General features: G+C 39.8%; 1 protein-coding gene across 7 annotated transcripts in view; it reads right to left on the minus strand.

The window, feature by feature from the left end:
• Positions 1–22,052, minus strand: part of SPIDR (scaffold protein involved in DNA repair) — a 609,776-nt gene extending 587,724 nt beyond the window's left edge. For 2 of the 7 annotated variants that reach the window (XM_059166493.1, XM_059166497.1), the window contains exon 1: positions 21,894–22,051. In XM_059166493.1, the coding sequence (XP_059022476.1) occupies positions 21,894–21,926 (33 nt within the window). In that variant the 5' untranslated portion in view covers positions 21,927–22,051. Of the gene's footprint in view, positions 1–21,893 lie in introns of all 7 variants that reach the window. The other 5 variants (XM_059166498.1, XM_059166496.1, XM_059166499.1 and 2 more) reach the window with 4 other exon arrangements.
• Between the last annotated feature and the right edge of the window lie 700 nt (positions 22,053–22,752).

Genomic DNA, 22,752 nt, shown 5'->3' on the forward strand with positions numbered 1-22,752 from the left:
TAAATGGCCAATCAAAAGATATAAGATATCAGGGATGACTGGGTGACTCAGTTGGTTGAGCAGCTGCCTTCTGCTCAGGTCATGATCCCAGCGTGCTGAGATCGAGTCCCACATCAGGCTCCTTGCTCGGTGGGGAGCCTGCTTCTCCCTCTGCCTCTGCCTGCCATTCTGTCTGCCTGTGCTCGCTCGCTCCCCCCACTCTCTCTCTGATAAATAAATAAAATCTTAAAAGAAAAAAAAGATATAAGGTATCAGAATGTATATTAAAAAAAAATAATAATAAAACCTGGGGCACCTGGGTGGCTCAGTGGGTTAAACCTCTGCCTTTGGCTCAGGTCATGATCTCAGGGTCCTGGGATCAAGCCCCACATAGGGCTCTTTGCTCAACAGGGGGCCTACTTCCCCCACCCCCTCTGCCTGCCTCTCTACCTACTTGTGATCTCTCTATCTCTGTCAAATAAATAAAATCTTTTAAAAAATAAAAAATTAATAAATAGATAAAAGACACACTGATATGCTGCATAATTATAAGAGACTCATTTTGGTCCTAACAACACCTCCAGATTGAAAGTGAGAGAGTGGACAAAAATTTACCATGCTAATGGACATCAAAAGAAAGCTGGATTAGCCATACATGTATCAGACAAACTAGATTTTAACCCAAAGACTGTAATGGCACATGAAGAAGGACACTACATTATACCAAAAGGGTCTATTCCAATATTTATGTCCTGGGATGCCTGGGTGACTCAGCCGGTTAAGCGTCTGCCTTTGGCTCAGGTCATGATCCCAGGCTCCTGGGATCGAGTCCCACATCAGGCTCCTTGCTAAGCAGGGAGCCTGCTTCTCCCTCTGCCTACGGCTCCCTGCTATGTGCTCTCTATATGACAAATAAATAAATAATATCTTTTTTTTAAAAAGAGTAAATATTTATGCCCCTAACTTGGGGGAAGCCAAGTATATAAATCAGTTAATAACAAAATTAAAGAAATTCATTGATTATGATACAATAAATAGTAGAGAACTTGAATACCCCATTCACAGCAATGGACAGATTTTCTAAGCAGATCAACAAGGAAACAAGGACTCTGAATGACACAATGGACCAGATGGACTTCACAGATATATTCAGTGTATTTCATCCTAAAGCAGCAGAATACACATTCTTCTCAAATGCACATGGGACATTCTCCAGATCATAAACTGAATCACAAATCAGCACTCAACTGGTACAAAAAAGACTGAGATCATACCATGCATATTTTCAAACCACAAAGCTCTGAAACTGAAAAGTCAACCACAAGAAGAAATTTGGAAGGACCACAAATAGATGGAGGTTAAAAATCATCCTACTAAAGAACTGAATGGGTCAACCAGGAAATTAAAGAAGAATTTTTAAAATACACAGAAGTAAATGGAAATGAAAACACAACAGTTCTAACCCTTTGGGATGCACGAGAGGCGGTTCTAAAAGGGAAGTAAATATCAATACAGGTCTTTTTCAAGTAACGAGAAAAGTCTCAAATATACAATCTAACCTTATACCTAAAGGAGCTGGAAAATGAAAAGCAAATAAAGCCTAATTCCAGCAGAAGATAAAAACAGATTGGAGCAAAAATCAATGATACATAAACAAAAAAAAAAAAAAAACAAGAAAGAAGGAAAAAGAAAAGAAAAGAAAGAAAAGGTAGAACAGATCAGCAAAATTAGGAACTGGTTCTATGAAACAATTGTCTAGCTAGAGGTGTATCAAAGACAAAAGAGAAAGGACCCAAATAAATAAAAGAGGAGAATCAAACCGAGCACCACACACATACAATTATAAGACAATATTATGAGCAATTAAAGCCAAAAAATTAGGCAATCTGGAAGAAATGGATGCATTCCTAGACAAATGAAAATCAAAACTGAAAGAGGAAGAAACAAAACCTAAACAGAACCATAACAGCAAAACTGAAGCAGTAATCAAAATCTCTCAAAAAACAAGTGTCCAGGACTGAATGGCTTAGCAGGGGAATTCTACCAAACATTCAAAGAGAATTAATGCCTATTCTTCTTAAGCTGTCCCAAGAAATAGAAATGGAAGGAAAACTTCCAAACTCATTCTCTGAGACCAGCATTACCTTGATCCCAAAACCAGGCAAAGTCCCCATCAAAAAGGAGAATTTACAAACCAACATGGATGCAAAAATTCTCAGCAAGACACTAGCTAATATAGTATGTTCCTTAAAACATTACATTAAAGGAGTAAAAGGATTATTCACTACAATCAAGTGGAATTTATACTGGGCTACAGGGGTGGTTCAACATTAGCAAATCAATCATTGTGATACATCACATTAACAAAAGAAAGGACAAGACTCATACTCCTCTCAATTGATGCAAAAAAAAAGACAAAATACAACATCCATTCTTTTTTTTTTTTTTTTTCTTTTTTGACTCTTGAAGTGAAAGATTACTTTTTGTTTCTTGGGTTTTTTTTTTTTTTAATTTTTTATTTTTTATAAACATATATTTTTATCCCCAGGGGTACAGGTCTGTGAATCGCCAGGATTACACACTTCACAGCACTCACTAAAGCACATACCCTCCCCAATGACGAACACCCCACGCCCCTTCTCCCAACCCCCCTCCCCCCCAGCAATCCTCACTTTGTGAGATTAAGAGTCACTTATGGTTTGTCTCCCTCCCAATCCCATCTTATTTCCCTTGATTCTTCTCCTATCTACTTAAGCCCCCATGTTGCATCACCACTTCCTCATATCAGGGAGATCATATGATAGTTGTCTTTCTCTGCTTGACTTATTTCGCTAAGCATGATACACTCTAGTTCCATCCATATTGTCCCAAATGGCAAGATTTCATTTCTTTTGATGGCTGCATAGTATTCCATTGTGTATATATACCACATCTTCTTGATCCATTCATCTGTTGATGGACATCTAGGTTCTTTCCATAGTTTGGCGATTGTGGACATTGATGCTATAAACATTCGGGGGCACGTGCCCCTTTGGATCACTACGTTTGTATCTTTAGGGTAAATACCCAGTAGTGCAATTGCTGGGTCATAGGGCAGTTCTATTTTCAACATTTTGAGGAACCTCCATGCTGTTTTCCAGAGTGGCTGCACCAGCTTGCATTCCCACCAACAGTGTAGGAGGGTTCCCCTTTCTCCGCATCCTCGCCAGCATCTGTCATTTCCTGACATGTTGATTTTAGCCATTCTGACTGGTGTGAGGTGATATCTCGTTGTGGTATTGATTTGTATTTCCCTGATGCCGTGTGATATGGAGCACTTTTTCATGTGTCTGTTGGCCATCTGGATGTCTTCTTTGCAGAAATGTCTGTTCATGTCCTCTGCCCATTTCTTGATTGGATTATTTGTTCTTTGGGTGTTGAGTTTGCTAAGTTCTTTATAGATTTTGGACACTAGCCCTTTATCTGATATGTCGTTTGCAAATATCTTCTCCCACTCTGTCAGTTGTCTTTTGGTTTTGTTAACTGTTTCCTTTGCTGTGCAAAAACTTTTGATCTTGATAAAATCCCAATAGTTCATTTTTGCCCTTGCTTCCCTTGCCTTTAGCGATGTTCCTAGGAAGATGCTGCTGCGGCTGAGGTCGAAGAGGTTGCTGCCTGTGTACTCCTCAAGGATTTGGATGGATTCCTTTCACACATTGAGGTTCTTCATCCATTTTGAGTCTATTTTCGTGTGTGGTGTAAGGAAATGGTCCAATTTCATTTTTCTGCATGTGGCTGTCCAATTTTAACAACACCATTTATTGAAGAGGCTGTCTTTTTTCCATTGGACATTCTTTCCTACTTTGTCGAAGATTAGTTGACTGTAGAGTTGAGGGTCTATTTCTGGGCTCTCTATTCTGTTCCATTGATCTATGTGTCTGTTTTTGTGCCAGTATCATGCTGTCTTGATGATGACAGCTTTGTAATAGAGCTTGAAGTCCGGAATTGTGATGCCACCAACTTTGTCTTTCTTTTTCAATATCCCTTTGGCTATTCGAGGGAGGTCTTTTCTAGTTCCATATAAATTTTAAAAATTATTTGTTCTATTTCTTTGATAAAGATGGATGGTACTTTGATAGGAATTGCATTAAATGTGTAGATTGCTTTAGGTAACATAGACATTTTCACAATATTTATTCTTCCAATCCAGGAGCATGGAACATTTTCCCATTTCTTGTGTCTTCCTCAAATTCTTTCATGAGTATTTTATAGTTTTCTGAGTATAGATTCTGTGCCTCTTTGGTTAGGTTTATTCCTAGGTATCTTATGGTTTGGGGTGCAATTGTAAATGGGATTGAATCCTTAATTTCTCTTTCTTCTGTCTTGCTGTTGGTGTAGAGAAATGCAACTGATTTCTGTGCATTGATTTTATATCCTGACACTTGACTGAATTCCTGTACAAGTTCTAGCAGTTTTGGAGTGGAGTCTTTTGGGTTTTCCCCATATAGTATCATATCATCTGCGAAGAGTGATAATTTGACTTCTTCTTTGCTGATTTGGATGACTTTAATTTCCTTTTGTTGTCTCATTGCTGAGGCTAGGGCCTCTAGTACTATGTTGAATAGCAGTGGTGATAATGGACATCCCTGCCGTGTTCCTGAACTTAGCGGAAAAGCTTTCAGTTTTTCTCCATTGAAAAATATTTGCGGTGGGTTTTTCATAGATGGCTTTGATGATATTGAGGTATGTGCCCTCTATCCCTACACTTGGAAGAGTTTTGATCAGGATGGGATGCTGTACTTTGTAAAATATTTTTCAGCATCTATTGAGAGTATCATATGGTTCTTGTTCTTTCTTTTATTGATGTGTTGTATCATATTGATTGATTTGCAGATGCTGAACCAACCTTGCAGCCCTGGAATAAATCCCACTTGGTTGTGGTGAATAATCCTGTTAATGTACTGTTGAATCCTATTGGCTAGTATTTTGTTAAGAATTTTCGCATCAAGGATATTGGTCTATAGCACTCTTTTTTGATGGGATCCTTGTCTGGTTTTGGGATCAAGGTGATGCTGCCGTCATAAAATGAGTCTGGAAGTTTTCCTTCCATTTCTATTTATTGGAACAGTTTCAGGAGAATAGGAATTAGTTCTTCTTTAAATGTTTGGTAGAATTCCCCCGGGAAGACGTCTGGCCCTGGGCTTTGGTTTGTTTGGAGATTTTTAATGACTGTTTCAATCTCCTTACTGGTTCTGGATCTGTTCAGACTTTCTATTTCTTCCTGGTTCAGTTGTGGTAGTTTATATGCTTCTAGAAATGCATCCATTTCTTCCAGATTGTCAAATTTGTTGGCATAGAGTTGCTCATAGTATGTTCTTATAATAGTTTGTATTTCTTTGGTGTTAGTTGTGATCTCTCCTCTTTCATTGGTGATTTTATTTGGGTCCTTTCTCTTTTCTTTTTGATAAGTCTGGCCAGGGGTTTATCAATTTTATTAATTCTTTCAAAGAACCAGCTCCTAGTTTCGTTGATTTGCTCTATTGTTTTTTTGGTTTCTATTTCATTGATTTCTGATGTGATCTTTATGATTTCTCTTCTCCTGCTGGGCTTAGGGTTTCTTTCTTGTTCTTTCTCCAGCTCCTTTAGGTGTAGGGTTAGGTTGTGTACCTGAGACCTTTCTTGTTTCTTGAGAAAGGCTTGTACCGCTATATATTTTCCTCTCAGGATTGCCTTTGTTGTGTCCCACAGATTTTGAACCGTTGTATTTTCATTATCATTTGTTTCCATGATTTTTTTCAATTCTTCTTTAATTTCCCGGTTGACCCATTCATTCTTTAGAAGGATGCTGTTTAGTCTCCATGTATTTGGGTTCCTTTCAAACTACCTTTTGTGGTTGAGTTCTAGCTTTAGAGCATTGTGGTCTGAAAATATGCAGGGAATGATCTCATCTTTTGATACCGGTTGAGTCCTGATTTAGGACTGAGGATGTGATCTATTCTGGAGAATGTTCCATGTGCACTAGAGAAGAATGTGTATTCTGTTGCTTTGGGATGAAATGTTCTGAATATATCTGTGATGTCCATCTGGTCCAGTGTGTCGTTTAAGGCCTTTATTTCCTTGTTGATCTTTTGCTTGGATGATCTATCCATTTCAGTGAGGGGAGTGTTAAAGTTCCCTACTATTATTGTATTATTGTTGATGTGTTTCTTTGATTTTGTTATTAATTGGTTTATATAGTTGGCTGCTCCCACGTTGGGGGCATAAATATTTAAAATTGTTAAATCTTCTTGTTGGACAGACCCTTTGAGTATGATATAGTGTCCTTCCTCATCTCTTATTATAGTCTTTGGCTTAAAATCTAATTGATCTGATATAAGGATTGCCACTCCTGCTTTCTTCTGATGTCCATTAGCATGGCAAATTCTTTTCCACTCCCTCACTTTAAATCTGGAGGTTCTTCGGGCTTAAAATGAGTTTCTTGGAGATGACATATAAATGGCTTTTTTTTTTTTTTTTATCCATTCTGATACCCTGTGTCTTTTGACAGGGGCATTTAGCCCATTAACCTTCAGGGGAACTATTGAGAGATACGAATTTAGTGCCATTGTATTGCCTATAAGGTGACTGTTACTGTATATTGTCTCTGTTCCTTACTGATCTACCAGTTGTAGGCTCTCTCTTTGCTTAGAGGACCCCTTTCAATATTTCCTGTAGAGCTGGTTTGGTGTTTGCAAATTCTTTCAGTTTTTGTTTGTCTTGGAAGCTTTTAATCTCTCCTTCCATTTTCTATTTTTTTTTTTTTAAGATTTTATTTATTTGACAGACAGAGATCACAAGTAGGCAGAGAGGCAGGCAGAGAGTGAGAGAGAGGAGGAAGCAGGCTCCCCGCGGAGCAGAGAGCCCGATGCGGGGCTCGATCCCAGGACCCTGGGATCATGACCTGAGCCGAAGGCAGAGGCTTTAACCCACTGAGCCACCCAGGCGCCCCTCTCCTTCCATTTTCAACGATAGCCTAGCTGGATATAGTATTCTTGGCTGCATGTTTTTCTCGTTTAGTGCTTTGAAAATATCATGCCAGCTCTTTCTGGCCTGCCAGGTCTCTGTGGATAAGTCAGCTGTCAATCTAATATTTTTACCATTGTATGTTACAGACTTCTTTTCCCGGGCTGCTTTCAGGACTTTCTCTTCATCACTAAGACTTGAAAATTTTACTATTAGGTGACGGGGTGTGGGCCTATTGTTATTGATTTTGAGGGGCGTTCTCTGAACCTCCTGAATTTTGATGCTCGTTCCCTTTGCCATATTGGGGAAATTCTCCCCAATAATTCTCTCTAATATACCTTCTGCTCCCCTCTCTCTTTCTTCTTCTTCTGGAATCCCAATTATTCTAATGTTGTTTCGTCTTATGGTGTCACTTATCTCTCGAATTCTTCCCTCGTGGTCCAGTAGCTGTTTGTCCCTCTTTTGCTCAGCTTCTTTATTCTCTGTCATTTGGTCTTCTATATTACTAGTTCTTTCTTCTGCCTCATTTATCCTAGCAGTGAGAGCCTCCATTTTTGATTGCACCTCATTAATAGCTTTTTTGATTTCAACTTGGTTAGATTTTAGTTCTTTTATTTCTCCAGAAAGGGCTTTTATATCTCCCGAGAGGGTTTCTCTAATATCTTCCATGCCTTTTTCGAGCCCGGCTAGAACCTTGAGAATTGTCATTCTGAACTCTAGATCTGACATAGTACCAATGTCTGTATTGATAGGTCCCTAGCCTTTGGTACTGCCTCTTGTTCTTTTTTTTGTGGTGAATTTTTCTGCCTTGTCATTTTGTCCAGATAAGAGTACATGAAGGAGCAAGTAAAATACTAAAAGGGTGGCAACAACCCCAGGAAAATATGCTTTAACCAAATCAGAAGAGATCCCAAATCGTGATGGAGGAGAAAGGGGATAAAAAGAGGTTCAAAAAGAAAAAGAAAAGAAAAGAAAAGAATTTTTAAAAAAAGAAAACGAATAAAGAAAAATATAAAAAAGAAAAAATATATATATTAGATAAACTAGTTAAAAAACTTTAAAAAAAGAAAAGGGTAAAAGTTAAAAAAAATTTTAGCAGAAGAAGAGAAAAAAAAAATGAAAAAGAAAAAAAATTAAATGAACTGCAAGACTTAAAAAATCACAGGGAGAAAGCCATGAGTTCTGTGCTTTGCTTTCTCCTCCTCTGGAATTCTGCTGCTCTCCTTGGTATTGAAACCACACTCCTTGTTAGGTGAACTTGGTCTTGGCTGGATTTCTTGTTGATCTTCTAGGGGAGGGGCCTGGTGTAGTGATTCTCAAGTATCTTTGCCCCAGTATTCCGCTTAGGTTTGCTTACAGGAGCTTTTGTTCCCTGAGCGCTTTCCGTAGACTTCCGGGGGACAGGAAAACAAATGGCGGCCTCCTGGTCTCCAGCCCGGAGGAGCCGAGAGCCCTTGGCCCCACTCCTCAGTGTGCCCTCAGAGAACAGCGCCCAGTTACTCCCATCTGCCTGACCTCCACCCGCGCTCTGAGCTCACAGGGCCTGCGGCTGGTTCAAGGTGAGCCCGAGCTGCGAGCTTACTGTCGGCTCTGTCTCTGTAGCTGGCTTTCCCGTTCCAATACCCGCAAGCTCTGTGACACTCAGACTCCCCCGATCCTTCTGTGACCCTGCAGGACCTGAGGCCACACTGACCCCGCGTGGGCTTCGTCCCGGTTTAGCCTCTGGAGCGATGTCCCTCAGCGGAACAGACTTTTAAAAGTCCCGATTTTGTGCTCCATTGCTCCGCCGCTTGCCGGGAGCCGGCCCCCCCGGGGTCTATCTTCCCGTCGCTTTGGATTCACTTCTCCACCAGTCCTACCTTTCAGAAAGTGGTTGTTTTTCTGTTTCCAGAATTGCTGTTCTTCTTCTCTTCGATCTGCCGATGGATTTGTAGGTGTTTGCAATCTTTAGATAAGTTATCTAGCTGATCTCCTGCTAGCTGAAGTAGTCTCAGCCTGCTACTTCTCCGCCACCTTGACTCCTCCACAGCATCCTTTCTTGATTGAAGCTCTCCACAGTGTAGGGAAAGAGGGGACATGTCTCAATAGGATAAAAAGTCATCTATGAAAAACCCACAGAAAACATCATCCTCAATGGTAAAAACCTGAGAGGTTTTCCCCTTGAATCAGGAATAACAGAACAGGGATGTCCACTCTCACCACTGTTTTCCAACATAGTACTGAAGTCCTAGACTCAGCAAACAGACAACAAAAAGAAAAGGCATCTGAATTGGCAAAGAAGTCGTCAAACTCTCACTCTTTGCAGACAACATGATACTATATTTAGAAAATCCAAAGACTCCACCCAAACATCTCTAGAACTTATAAAGAAATCAGCAAAGTCAAGGATATAAAAGCAACTCACAGAAGTCTATTCCATTTCTATACACTAACAATGAAGCAGCAGAAAGAGAAATCAAGGAATTGATCCCATTTACAATTGCACCCAAAACCATAAGACACCTAGGAAAAACCTAACTAAAGAGATTTCTGTACTCTAGCAACTACAGAACACTAATGAAAGAAATGGAGGAAGATACAGAGATGGAAAAACATTCCGTGCTCCTAGACTGGAAGAACAAATATTGTTAAAATGTCTATGCTTCTCAAACCAATCTACATATTCAATGTAATCCCTATCAAAATACCATCAACTTTTTTCACAAAGCTAGAACAGATAACCCTAAAATTTGTATGGAACCACAAAATACCCCAAATAGCCATAGGAATATTGAAAAAGAAAGCCAAAGCTGGTGGTGTCATAATCCTGGACTTCAAGCTATAGTACAAAGATGTACTCATCAAGGCAGTATGGTACTAGCACAAAAACAGACATATAGATCAATGGAACAGAACAGAAAACACAGAAATGAACCCTCGCCTCTATGGTCAACTAATCTTTGACAAAGCAGAAAAGAATATCCTATGGAAAAAAAGAGTCTTTTCAACAAATGGTGTTGGGAAAACTGGAGAGCAACACGCAGAAGAATGAAACTGGACCACTTTTCTTACACCATACAAAAATAAATTTGAAATGGATGAAATACCTCAGGGCACCTGGGTGGCTCAGTTGGTTGGGTGACCACCTTCAGCTCGGGTCATGATTCCGGAGTCCCGGGATCAAGTCCTGCATTGGGCTCCCTTCTCAGCGGGGAGTCTGCTTCTCCCTCAGACCTTCTCCCATCTCGTGCTCTCTCTCTCTCACTCTCAAATAAATAAATCAAATTAAATTAAAAAAAAAAAAAAAGAAATGGATGAAAGACCTAAATGTGAGAGAGAAATCCACCAAAACCATGAAGGAAATCACATTCAGCAATCTCTTTGTCTTTAGCCACAGCAACTTCTTGCAAGAAGTCTCCAAAGGTAAGAGAAACAAAAGCAAAAATGAACTACGGGGATTTCATCAGGATAAAAGCTTTTCCATAGCAAAGGAAATGGTCAAAAACACAGGCAACCTATGGCATGGGAGAAGATATTTGCAAATGATATATCAGATGAAGGCCTAGTGCCCTAGAACTTGGTCACCTGGTGGCTCAAGTGGTTAAACATCTGCCTTTGGCTCAGGTCATGAACCCAGAGTCCTGGGATCAAGTCCTGCATCAGCTCCCTGCTCAGCAGGGAGATTGCTTCTCCTTCTCCCCCTACCTTTCCCTCCTCTCATGCTCGCTCTCTCTCGCTCTCTCTCTCTGTCATATAAATAAATAAAATCTTAAAAAAAGAACTTTTCAAACTCAACACCCCAAAAAACAAAAAGTCCAGTCAAGAAATAATCAAAAGATATGAACAGACCTTTCTCCAAAGAAGATGGCAAAAGCCACATGAGAAAATGCTCAACAACACTCAGCATCAGGGAAATACAACTCAAAACCAAAATAAGATTCCACCTCATACCAGTCTGAATGGCTAAAATTAACAAGAAAGGAAACAACAAATGTTGGTAAGGATGCAGAAAAAGGGGAACCCTCTTACGCTGTTGGTGGGAATGCAAAGTTGAAAATAGAGTTACCCTATGATCCAGCAAAAGCACTACTCTAGGTATTTATCCAAAGTGCATAAACATAGTGATTTGAAGGAGCACATGCACCTCAATGTTTATAGCTGCAAGATCCACAATAGCCAAACCATGGAAAGAGCCCAGATGTCCATCAACAGATGAATGAATAAAGAAGATGTGGAGTAATAAATATACAATAAAATATTACTCAGCCATCAAAACTATATAAATATATGTAAATATATATACATATGTGTGTGATAGAATATTACTCTTATGTGGAATTTAAGAAATAAAACTGATGAACATACGGGAAGGGAAGAAAAAATAAGATAAAAACAGAGTAGAACACAAATCACAAAAGACTCAATGATAGGAAACAGTTATCAGAGGAGAGATTGGATGAGGGGAAGGGATAATTGGGTGATGGGCATTAAAGAGGGCACTTGACAGAATGAGCACTGGGTGTTACATGCATCTGATGAATCGTATCAGTTGTGACTCTACCCCTGAAACTAATAATACACTATCTGTTAACTAAACTGAATTTAAATATAAAAATTTTTTAAAAGTTGAAAAACAAAATTTAAGGAATCCCTCAAAAAGGATTATGAAATTTTAATTTTAAAAATTTTGATGAAGTGCTTCCCCTTCCAACTTCATATATGTGGAAGATATGACTGGTTTAGTATTTAATAACTTCACTGACACACTAATAACTAAAGAAATAGGTCTAACTTAGCTCCCATTATGAAATAGCATAACTTATACATCACTTAATTCATTTTTTTTTCTTTTCTTTCTTTTTTTTTTTTTTTGCTTGTTTCTACATCTGTGTTATAGGTGAGACTTGATTCTTTTTGCATGGGATTTTAGATTAAAGAGGAAATGATAACTTACAACATTTTTATATTTGAAAGATAAAATGAGTAAAAAGATTCAATTTATATGGAGCTTAAAATAGTTACCTACTTTCTCCCTTCTCAGACCAATCTTTTAGAATGGAATATTACTTATAGTTAAAGGATTAACTTAAAATATAATTGTCTTTAACACACTTGATCTGAAAGTATAGTTCTCACTAAATTTCCTCCTATTTTTATAGGTAAAACATTAGTGGAACATAGCAGTGGATAAGTTTTTCCATTTTATTTTTTATTGACCCTGGCTGGTAATGAGTAGGTTTTTGGGGTTTGTTTGTTTCTTTTTGCCTTATACTTGGTGAGAAGTCAAAAGAGAAACTCAAGACATGACAGATTACCTTCTTAGCAGTTTAATCTCTTTCATCCCAGCTCTTACTTCCTGCCCCATCCTTCTTTCCTTACTGCCCAGATTAATTAGGCAGCCAATTTTATTCTTTTTAAGTTTTTTTTTTTTTTTTTTAAATAATCTCTACACCCAGTGTGGGGCTCAAGCTCATGACCCCAAGATCAAGAGATGCATGCTCTTTCAACTAAGCCAGCCAGTAGCCCCAATAGCCTATTATTTTAGTGTTTAAGTAAAGTCACACATTTCTACTTTGAGAACATCATTAAAAAAACAAACAAACAAACAAACATCAAAATCACTCTCCACTTCAGAGTGTGCTTTGCTTCTCTGTGGGGTTATACCTTAGGGATCTTTTTCTCCTTTAAATTACTGATAAAAATGATCTTGCTTTATGTGTTATATGTCCTGAAAGCATATTATTTTGTTAAATACATATTAGAAAAAATATAAAATAATAAGAAAGGCAAGGAGGTAGACTGATTTTTATAAATCTGCATGGATTCATTTTAGATCTATAGATGAGGTTTTCCGACTTTGTTTAGTTAAGGTGTGTGTATTTATTTAACCTTTCTAATTAACATTTTTTTAAAAATTCTATATTTTTGAAATAAGGGAAAGAGTCACTGACTTTGAAACTAACATTTTCCTTTTTTAAATGTCAGTTTTTGCTTTGGTTTTATAATCAAAGATAATTTCATAGATTAAACAGTCTAGATGCATTGTTCTTAAAAAGGGACACTTTAAGTCCTATATTCACCCTGAATATTTAAACTGTCTCATGATATAGGGTTTTGGTTTGTGTTTGATACAAATGAATTTGTTGACTAAACATTAGCTTAATAAAAATTTATAAACCTCAGAAAAATAAGAGTTCAGCAACTCTTATTTGCAAAATACAATCTCAATATAAAAAATCAATGGTATTTATACATATAAACAATGACCAATACATAAATGCATTTTTTAAAAATTGTGCTAATAGGGGCACCTGGGTGGCTCAGTGGGTTAAAGCCTCTGCCTTCGGCTTAGGTCATGATCTCAGGGTCCTGGGATCAAGCCCCACATCGGGCTCTCTGCTCAGCAGGGAGCCTGCTTCCCCTTCTCTCTCTGCCTGCCTCTCTGCCTACTTGTGATCTCCCTCTGGGTCAAATAAATGAATAAAATCTTTAAAAATAAATAAATAAATAAAACCTAAAAAAAAAATTTGCACTAATAGTACAAAAAGGAATAAAATACTTAAGGAATACATGTAACCAAGAAGGGGCAAGACTTTCACAGTGAAAACTACAAAATACAGTTGAAAGAAATTAAAGATCTAAATAAAACAGAAAGACAGCCCATGTTCATGGACTGGAAAAGGGAAACTTAATCTTTTTTGAGAGAGAGAGTGAGAGTGCAGGGAGAGGGGAAGAGAGAGAGAGAGAGACAGAGAGAGAATCTTAACCAAGCTCCACTCCTAGCATGGAGCCTGACCATGGTCTCAATCTCATGACCCTGAGATCATGACCTGAGCCAAAATCAAGTCAGACACAACCAACTGATCCACCCAGGTACCCTGGAAAACTGATATTAAGATGACAATACTCTCCTATTTACAGACTTAATCCAATAAAAACCCCAGATGGCTGTTTGCAGAAGTTGACAAGCTAATGTTATTATTCACATGGAAAGTCAAGGAACCCAGAACAATTTTAATACTCTTGAAACTTTAAAAAAAGTAAGGACTTCACAAGCTACAATAATTAAGAAAGTATGGTACTGGCATAAAGATAGCACATACATCAATGGAAGAGAATTCATAGTCAAGAAATAAACTCTTACATTTATGGTCAACTGAATTTTTTTAAAAAGCCAATAAAATAGAGTGGAAAAAGAATAATCTTTCAACTAATGGTGCTGGGACAACACCACACACACAAAAATTAACTCAAAGTTAACCACAATTTTAAATAAAAAAGCTAAAACTATAAAACTCTTAGAAATAAATCTTCATGGAGCACCTGGGTGATTCAGTTGGTTAAGCATCTGCCTTTGGCTCAGGTCATGATCCTGGAGTCCCAGGATGGAGTCCCATATCAGGCTCCTTGCTCAGCAGGGAGCCTACTTCTCCCTCTGCCTGTTGCTCCCCCTGCTTCTGCTGGTCAAGTGCTCACTCTCTATCTCATGAATAAAATCTTTAAAAAAAAAAATACAATCTTAAAGAAATAAAACTAAACATCCACAGGGTGCCTGTGTGGCTCAATAGGTTAAAGCCTCTCTCTTCAGCTCAGGTCATGATCCAGGGTCCTAGGATTGAGCCTAAGGTGCTGGGATCGAGCCATCTCTCTCTCTGCCTACTTGTGATCTGTCAAATAAATAAATAAAATCTTTTAAAAAACAAACAAACAAACACTTAAACATCCAAATACCATATGACCCAGCAATTACATTCCTGGGCATTTATCTTAGAAAAAAGAAAACCTATGTTCAAATAAAAATCTGTACACAACTGTTCATAGCAGCTTTATTCATAATAGCCCAAACTGGAAACAGCCTGGAGGTCCTTCAACAAGTAAAATGTTGAGCCAACCTGTAGTAAATTCATTTCATGGAATATTACTGAGCAATAAAATGAAAAAACTGATACACAACAACTTGGATTAATCTCCAGAGAATTAGGCTGAGTGAAAAAAAGAAGAGAAAGAGAGAGAGAGAGAGAGAGAGAATGAATCCAGAAGATTACAAACCACAAAATTCCATCTCTATAACATTTCTGAAACAATGCAATGCTTAAAATGGTGAACAGATTAGTGACTACCAGGTGTTAGTGGTGAGAGTTACTGGAAGGGAGTGGGTATGATTATTAAAGGGATCCCTGTGCTAATGGAACTGTGCAGTATCTCTAGTAATGGTGAATACATGGCCCTATACATGTGTAAAAATGTATAGAACTGAACACGGACAGGTATAGGGAAATTTGTTCAATATAATTGGATTGTATTAATGTCAATATATCTGTAGTGATGTTGTTTTACAGTTTTGCACATGTTGCTATTGGAGTAAACTGGGTGAAGGATACAGGAGATCTCTATTATTCTTTACAACTGTATGTAATTCTACAGCTATCTCAATTTTAAAAAGTAATTGCTTCTCAGGGACAGAATTACATACAGGAAAGAATAGGGTACGGATTGCTGGTTGTTTTTTTTTTTTTTTTTTTAAAGATTTTATTTATTTATTTGACAGAGAGAGATCACAAGTAGGCAGAGAGGCAGGCAGAGAGAGAGAGGAGGAAGCAGTCTCCCTGCTGAGCAGAGAGCCCGATGCGGGACTCGATCCCAGGACCCCGAGATCATGACCTGAGCTGAAGGCAGCGGCCCAACCCACTGAGCCACCCAGGCGCCCCAGGATTGCTGGTTTTCAGGAGAAACTTTATTGTTCTATTTTACCTTATTTGTAGGCATATATTATTGATTAAAAAGAAAGAACACCTTCTCCCTTAAATGAGGTATATATGTGAAGTATTTAACAATAAATGTTAGCTCTCTTTCCCTTCTATTTAAGGATGATGTAGACTAAGATGTCAATACTAAGTAGTCTAATTCTGAATACAGCCACCAGTAAATCATCCTATGAGATTATCAAGGGCTAAAATTGGAATCTTAAGGTATTCCTACAAAAATAACTACAAGACAATCTCTCACCATCACTGAAGAACTTTAAAACTAAGACTCCTAGTCCTTCTTCAGCAAGTTGAAAGAAGTAATTCCAGGGAAATCTAGAGGCAAAGTAATAGAGGATGTACAATAGGTTTGTTCTTAGATAGAAATCCTTTCATTATCATGGCGTTTTCTTATTAACTGCTCTCACTACTGCAAATATTGAGGGCTTGTGTGTTCAGTATATCATTTCAAGCATTCTCATCATTTAATCATCATACTGATGCTGAAAGATAGGTATTATTTCCATTTTCAAGACAAAAGAGCTACAACCTAGAAATGTAATCAGAGAGCTAGTAAGCAACATGTCATTATTTCCCCCCATGTATGTTCAATTACAGAAATAAGGATTCTAGCCACTAACTCTGCATTATCTCATCTTAACAAAAGTGCCTAACAATTACTATAATGTGCACCTTCTACACAAAGAAGGTACCACTGGCTGAGTTTCTGACTGGTACTTGGGATTCTCTGAGTATCTGGGAATTCACTAGGACATTTTTAAGTCTCAAGCCCATTCATTTTATCAGTCACTAGCTTGCTCCCAATCATGATGTCTCCCCTACCATTCTCCACTCTATGGCCAACAACTACAGTATTGCTTTTCAAGCATTAAGGCTCCTTCCTTTCTACCAATTCACTTTACCAATCACCAATCCACAGGGCTACTGTAAAAAGACTCCAGAATGAGAACCTCCTTCCTATTTTCTTATTACATGTTCCTGGGCAATGCTGGTAAACACTCTTAATCATTCCCTAGTCCTCTACTTACACACACATACAAACACATACATACACCAATTCCATACCCACACTTCTCTTTAGATCTCTCCATGTCACTATCGTAATTCATGTCATCACATCTTCCCCAAGGTTAAAATCTGCTATATACCCCTTCCCTATGGTCTCAAAAGAAAAATGTTCCCAGTCTCCAAAACTAAGCCCCTTCTGTAACAGAATCCAATCTTTCTAGCAAAGGGTCCTTATTTTCTACATTGGCTCCACCCCTCCTGCTTCAAAAAAGCAAAACGTTTCCCTTTCCTGAGAAACACTTTTCACCTGAAATGTAGCCCTATGTACTCATCAGTTCAAACTGACATATACATTATATTTAATACCTACCATCATACCCTTGCCATTATGCAAGAAGCACCAGAAATAAAGGAAGTTTTTTGATGAGAACCCAAAAAATTAAGCAAGGAGGGTGTCATCAGGAAGATATAATTTGCCTTTCCTCCCTTTGAGAATCTTGCCAAGATAGTTTTCTCCTTCAATGGGGAAAGAGTGGAGAGAACAGGGAGAGCTATAAGTCAGCCTGAGGAGGCAAAAGGGACTGTGAGTAAAGGGGAAGACCAGGAAATCCCAAAAGGTAAGTAACTGGGACAGAAAGAGAGTATTTGTGGTCATTCCTGGCTTTTAGCAAGGAAAGGGAACACAAAGCACAAAGGAAAAAAGAACGAGGTAACGAGCGAAGGGGCCTAAGGCAGGAGGGAGCAAAAAACTAAAATACTCCCTAGCCTTTGAGCAACTGCCTGCTCCAATCTCTCCCTGGGACTGAAGTTTCACATATCTGTACATCCTAACATCAAGTAAGAACCAACTAATTCTCCTCAACCTCTCTGTTTTTCAGAAGTTCAACTTCTGAGACACCACTAATTCTCCCCTCTTCATCTTTGAATTCCTGGTGCCTATCTCATCTCCCTTTTATAATGTATCAGTTCAGTCCTCTCCCAACACCATTACCAATTCTACCACTTTAGTCCATGACCATATCAACTGTCATCTTAAGATTCCAGAAAGATCTCTGTGGCTTGTCCAAAATCACAGAATTAGTTATTTGCAGACCTGAGGCTGGTACCCAAGTCTTCTACATTATTTCCCTATGTTTCTTCAGAGCTAGATACTTGCAAATATTCTGAACTAGTAGCCCTTCCATTCATTCATCAGATATTTATTAAGTACTTAATATGTATAAGCATTACATATGGGAACTGGGGTGAAGGCATAATTAAAAATGCCACATCATTAGGATAGGTACAAATAAACCTAATATAAGACCTGAAGCTCTGATACAGACAAAGTTACAAAGGAATACAGAATAAAGTTTACTTACAACTGGGATGATCGGAAAAAGGTGAGATTTGAAATGGACCTTGACAAATGACCAAAGTTCCAATAAGCAGAAATGAAAGAAATGGTATTACTCCAAACCAAGAACATGAGCAAATACCAAGAAGCAAGAAAATACAGTGAAAACAATCATTTATTTTACCTAAATGATAAATAATGAACAAAGCTGTAAACTTAAGGAATAAGGTATGGCCACACTGTGGAAGCTGTGAATAACAGGCTATGAGAGCCTTAACAAAAGCAAGGTCTTTGTAACCTTGGGCATATTACTTAACTTCTCTGCTATGCCTCCATTTTCTTGTCCATAGAATAAGACTAATAGAACCTGTTTAATAGGATTGTTGAATTAAATGAGTTAATACGTATAAGGCTTTTAGCACAGATTAAGTCCAAAGTAAATGATTATATAGTCAATAAGAAGTAAAACGATGCGTAAGCAAAGGAATAAGAATATAATTAAAGTGGTGTCTCTAAGGGAAAATCATCTCAGAAGATGGAACAGGAACATGCTACATGGCTGGTACCACAAAAACACTCCAAGCATGGACCTGACCTAGGGTGGAAGAGATGATATGTCACTTCTGACACTGTTATAAAAGACACCAGGGCCTCTTCCTTAGTCCATCCCTCTCTCTTTCTCTTCAGAAAGTCAGTTGCCATGTTGTAAGAACAGCCCTATGGAAGAGGCAAGGAACTGACACTTGCCAACAAACACATGGGTGAATTTGGAAGTGGATCCTACAGCCTTATTGACCCTTTATTTGACAGCAACTTGTAGAAGACCCTGAGCTGGAACCAGCCTGGTGAGCAATTCCCAGATTTCTGACCTTCAGAAACTATATGAAAACATAAGCATTTGTTTTAAGCTGCTTCAGTTTTGAGACAATTCACTAAACAGGAATAGATCACTAATACAATTATTGAAAAGCAAAACTCATAAATTCTTGCAAACTTATAGAATAAAGAGGGCAGAACTGAGTCTCAATTCAAAAACTAAGATTTCTAAGTTATATTTAACACCTGAAATTAAATTTTTGGTTGCCGGGGCGCCTGGGTGGCTCAGTGGGTTAAAGCCCCTGCCTTCGGCTCAGGTCATGATCCCAGGGTCCTGGGATCAAGCCCCGCATCGGACTGTCTGCTCCGCGGAGAGCCTGCTTCCTCCTCTCTCTCTCTCTCTCTCTCTCTGCCTGCCTCTCTGCCTACTTGTGATCTCTGTCTGGAAATAAATAAATAAAATCTTTAAAAAAAAATTTTTTTTTGGTTGCCAAGGCATCCATTCCAGAAGATGTCCATCTTGAATAAACATAGCACCAGTTACATGACAATTACTAGCAAATCAGCATGATAAGGAATTAAGCCATCCCTCCTCATAAAGGTCCCTCTGTCAAAAAAACCCTTGATAACCTATATAACTGACCATCTGAGTGACCCAGCTTCTTTCTTCTGGTACCCTAATTCCCACTCTTGGGCTTTAAATTAGCCAATAAAGAACGAAGCTCCAAAAACCCTATATACATCACTCTCAGAATATAATAAAGGCAGACCCCAGGTTCTCTTGTCTCCTTCTCCCTCAGACTCCCTCAGCCTTGCAGCATGGCCCTTGGGTGTGCAATATACCTTCCAAGACCTGAGTAATAAATCTCATTCTTCAAAGTTCCTTGATGGGTTTTTGTTGAAGTACATCCTGCAATCATAATAACCACAGGGTCTGCTCAGCCACAACAGTGGCTCTGGTTGGAGGAAATGGATTGCTACAAGTAATCTGGCAGCCAGGCAAGGTGCCTCAGGCACTCCTAGCCAAGCATCACTATGAATAGGCTGAGACCAACACAACCCAGAAGAAACAGTGAGGGCTTAGTGGACTAAGAATATGCAATTGATGACCTCATAATACACAGAGTTTAAACTGAGCTCAAGGAAAAGTCAGCTATATAGCAGAGACAACTAACATAAATCTATAAGATTGCAGAGAACAAATCTATAAAGTGAGAAAAAGCACAAGATCAAAAAAAAGGACATGACAGAGAAAGAGTAAAGAGAAGTAAATATGGGGTGCCTAGGTGGCGGCTCAGTTGAGCATCCAACTCTTGATTCTGGCTCAGGTCATGATCTCAGGGTTATGAGATTGAGCCCAGAGTCCAGCTCTCCTCTCAGTGGGGAGTCTGCTTAAGATTCTTTCCCTCTCCTCCTGCCCCTGACCCCACCTCATGCACTCATAATCTCCTCTCTATGTAAAAACAAATCTTTAAAGAGAAGTAAATGAGCAGATGCAAGACAGAGAGAGAATGAGGAGAGGAACAGTCTGGGATACTTGCCCCCCACCCCAAGAAGAATTAAAAGAAAGTGATAAATGTGTGAAATGCTACAGTGACCATGAGTTAACAAGTTCATGTAATTCCTTGATTTCTTTTCACATTTGAATATTTCTGGAATTGGAATGTGTCTTACAATCAATAGGTATGTCTGACATAGGTTTCTTTTCTTCCTTTATGATCAGTTACAATATTCACAGTGTCTGACAATCAATTATATTCCAGAAGCAAAGAAACATAATGATAAGGAAGTTGAACCAGTATATATGGACTATTTTTTTCAAGGAGTTTCTTTTCTTTCTTTTTCTTTCTTTCTTTCTTTCTTTCTTTCTTTCTTTCTTTCTTGTTTTCTTTAAAGGAGGAGGAGTCAAAAAGAAGGCACTTAGAGACATCTGGGTGGCTTAGTCAGTTAAGCCCAGCTGTTGATTTTTCACTCAGGCAATAATCTCACGGTCATGAGATCAAGCCCCTAACACCCCTCCCCCTGCGCACACACACACCATGGGCTCTGCGCTAGGCATGGAGCCCCCTTAAAACACTCTCTCTCCCCTCCCTCTGGTCCTCCCCACTACTGGAATGCTCTCTCTTGGAGGAAAAAAAAAAGGAAGCACAGTGTTTGCTTTTCAAAATTTTGTTTTAGTATGATGAGATAAGCATGTTTCTGAGCAAGGAACTTAGAAACAGCTTACAAAGGTAATGGCTTGAATGCCAAGACAAACACAATTCAGAGGAGGAAAAGATGTACTCACAAATACAGTTACAATCATCTAAATATCATTAATGTAGTATTTCCAGACACTGTGGTGTAAGTTGGTTCACGCAGTTTGGCCACGGTTAGCTTCGGACTCGGACTCCTCTCCTACTGACCCAGGAATAGAAGAATCAGAAACACTTTAGCATAGAAAGGAGAAGCGTGGCAACAGAGATATCTTGGGGGGGGGGGGGGGGGGCACATCCATTCCAATATCCACCGCTGTCTTCGAGTGTTACACGACAGTCAAAAACAGACAATGCCAAACTCTAGCGAGGGTAAATATATCTCACACGCTAGTTCCAGATTCAACTCCAGCTCACTCACTTCCGTCACCTCTCCCCCTTCCCAGGGAAGTGGCTCTCCCCTCCGCGGACGCAGTGGTTATTCTTCAGGCCCTTCCATCCCACTGGGAAGGCGCCCTCGACCGCCCGCGGACGACTCAGTCCGCACACCTAGGCAAGAAACAGACCTCAGAAGAGGCAAACCGCAACGCTTGTTCTATCTGTTCACCGCAAACCTGCCGCAGCCTAACGAAAGATCACCGTCTACACAGCGCCCACCTCTCATCCCTACCAGCCTGAGGCCAGCCACGCACTCCTAGCGCCCCGTCTGCCAGGCCCATGGGGAAGAGAGGGAAGCGGAGACAGGCTGGCGCGGGGTGGGGGGAGGGCTCCAGAGTGACCAGGAATAACAGCGGGCCTGGTCTCACGCAGGTTCCCAACCCGTAACTTCCTTACCTTCCGTCCACTACAGATACCGCTGCGGGGCATCTCCGCACACCGCGGGCGCCCACGCGCTGAGGATCCCCCAGACTCGCGCCTCTCCGTCCAGGGACCGGAAGGCTGCCAGCTTCCCAGCGCTCAGGGCGCACCGTATAGCGCTCAGCAATTGGCTGGCGCTGGGACAGGGGACGGGATTTCGCCGGCGCCCTCCCCTCCCGGCGCCGTGCGCCACGCGTGCGTTGTGATTGGAGGACGTTCGGATATGGGGCGGGACTTTTCAGCCTCTTGACTCCACAGACTTCATATGGGTTGTGATCACTGTGGTTAGTGTTCACCACCTGAGTATGGAAAGGGGTGCTCCGCTGCTCATGGCGCTTATCCCCGAGGCTCGGGATTTTGCGGAGTGAGCGCTGGACGGGCTGCATTGCTGCCCATGGAGTTACTGGTTGGAGAGATGCTGGGCGGGTTTTTGGCAGCGGGGGTTGGGAGGGGGCAGGAGTTTTTCCAAAAAAGTTCTTAGGCAGTCTGTTTTGTCAAGCAACAACTGACCTTAAAAACTCGAGAGGCCTCCGGATGTGTCTAGAGATCAAAATGGAGTCTCTCATGTCCAGCAGGGGCCTGTGTCAAGTAATGACACAGTAGTTAAAGTTACTACAACCGGGAGTTATCGCTAGGATCCGTGGTCAGCGGACACCAAGAACTGATAATGAGCAGAACCAAAGGAAGTCTCCTGGGGCCCAAGACCTATTAAATCCCTTTTAAAAGGGGAGGATTTTGGCAGCAAACTGTCAGATTCGATTCTTCAGACCTGACCCCTCTATATCTGACCACTTCAAGAAGGCAACTGCCGCCCAAGGCTGTGCAGGATTCATCT

This window comes from Mustela lutreola, chromosome 3, assembly GCF_030435805.1.
Source record: "Mustela lutreola isolate mMusLut2 chromosome 3, mMusLut2.pri, whole genome shotgun sequence".
In the NCBI taxonomy this organism is placed as follows: domain Eukaryota; kingdom Metazoa; phylum Chordata; class Mammalia; order Carnivora; family Mustelidae; genus Mustela; species Mustela lutreola.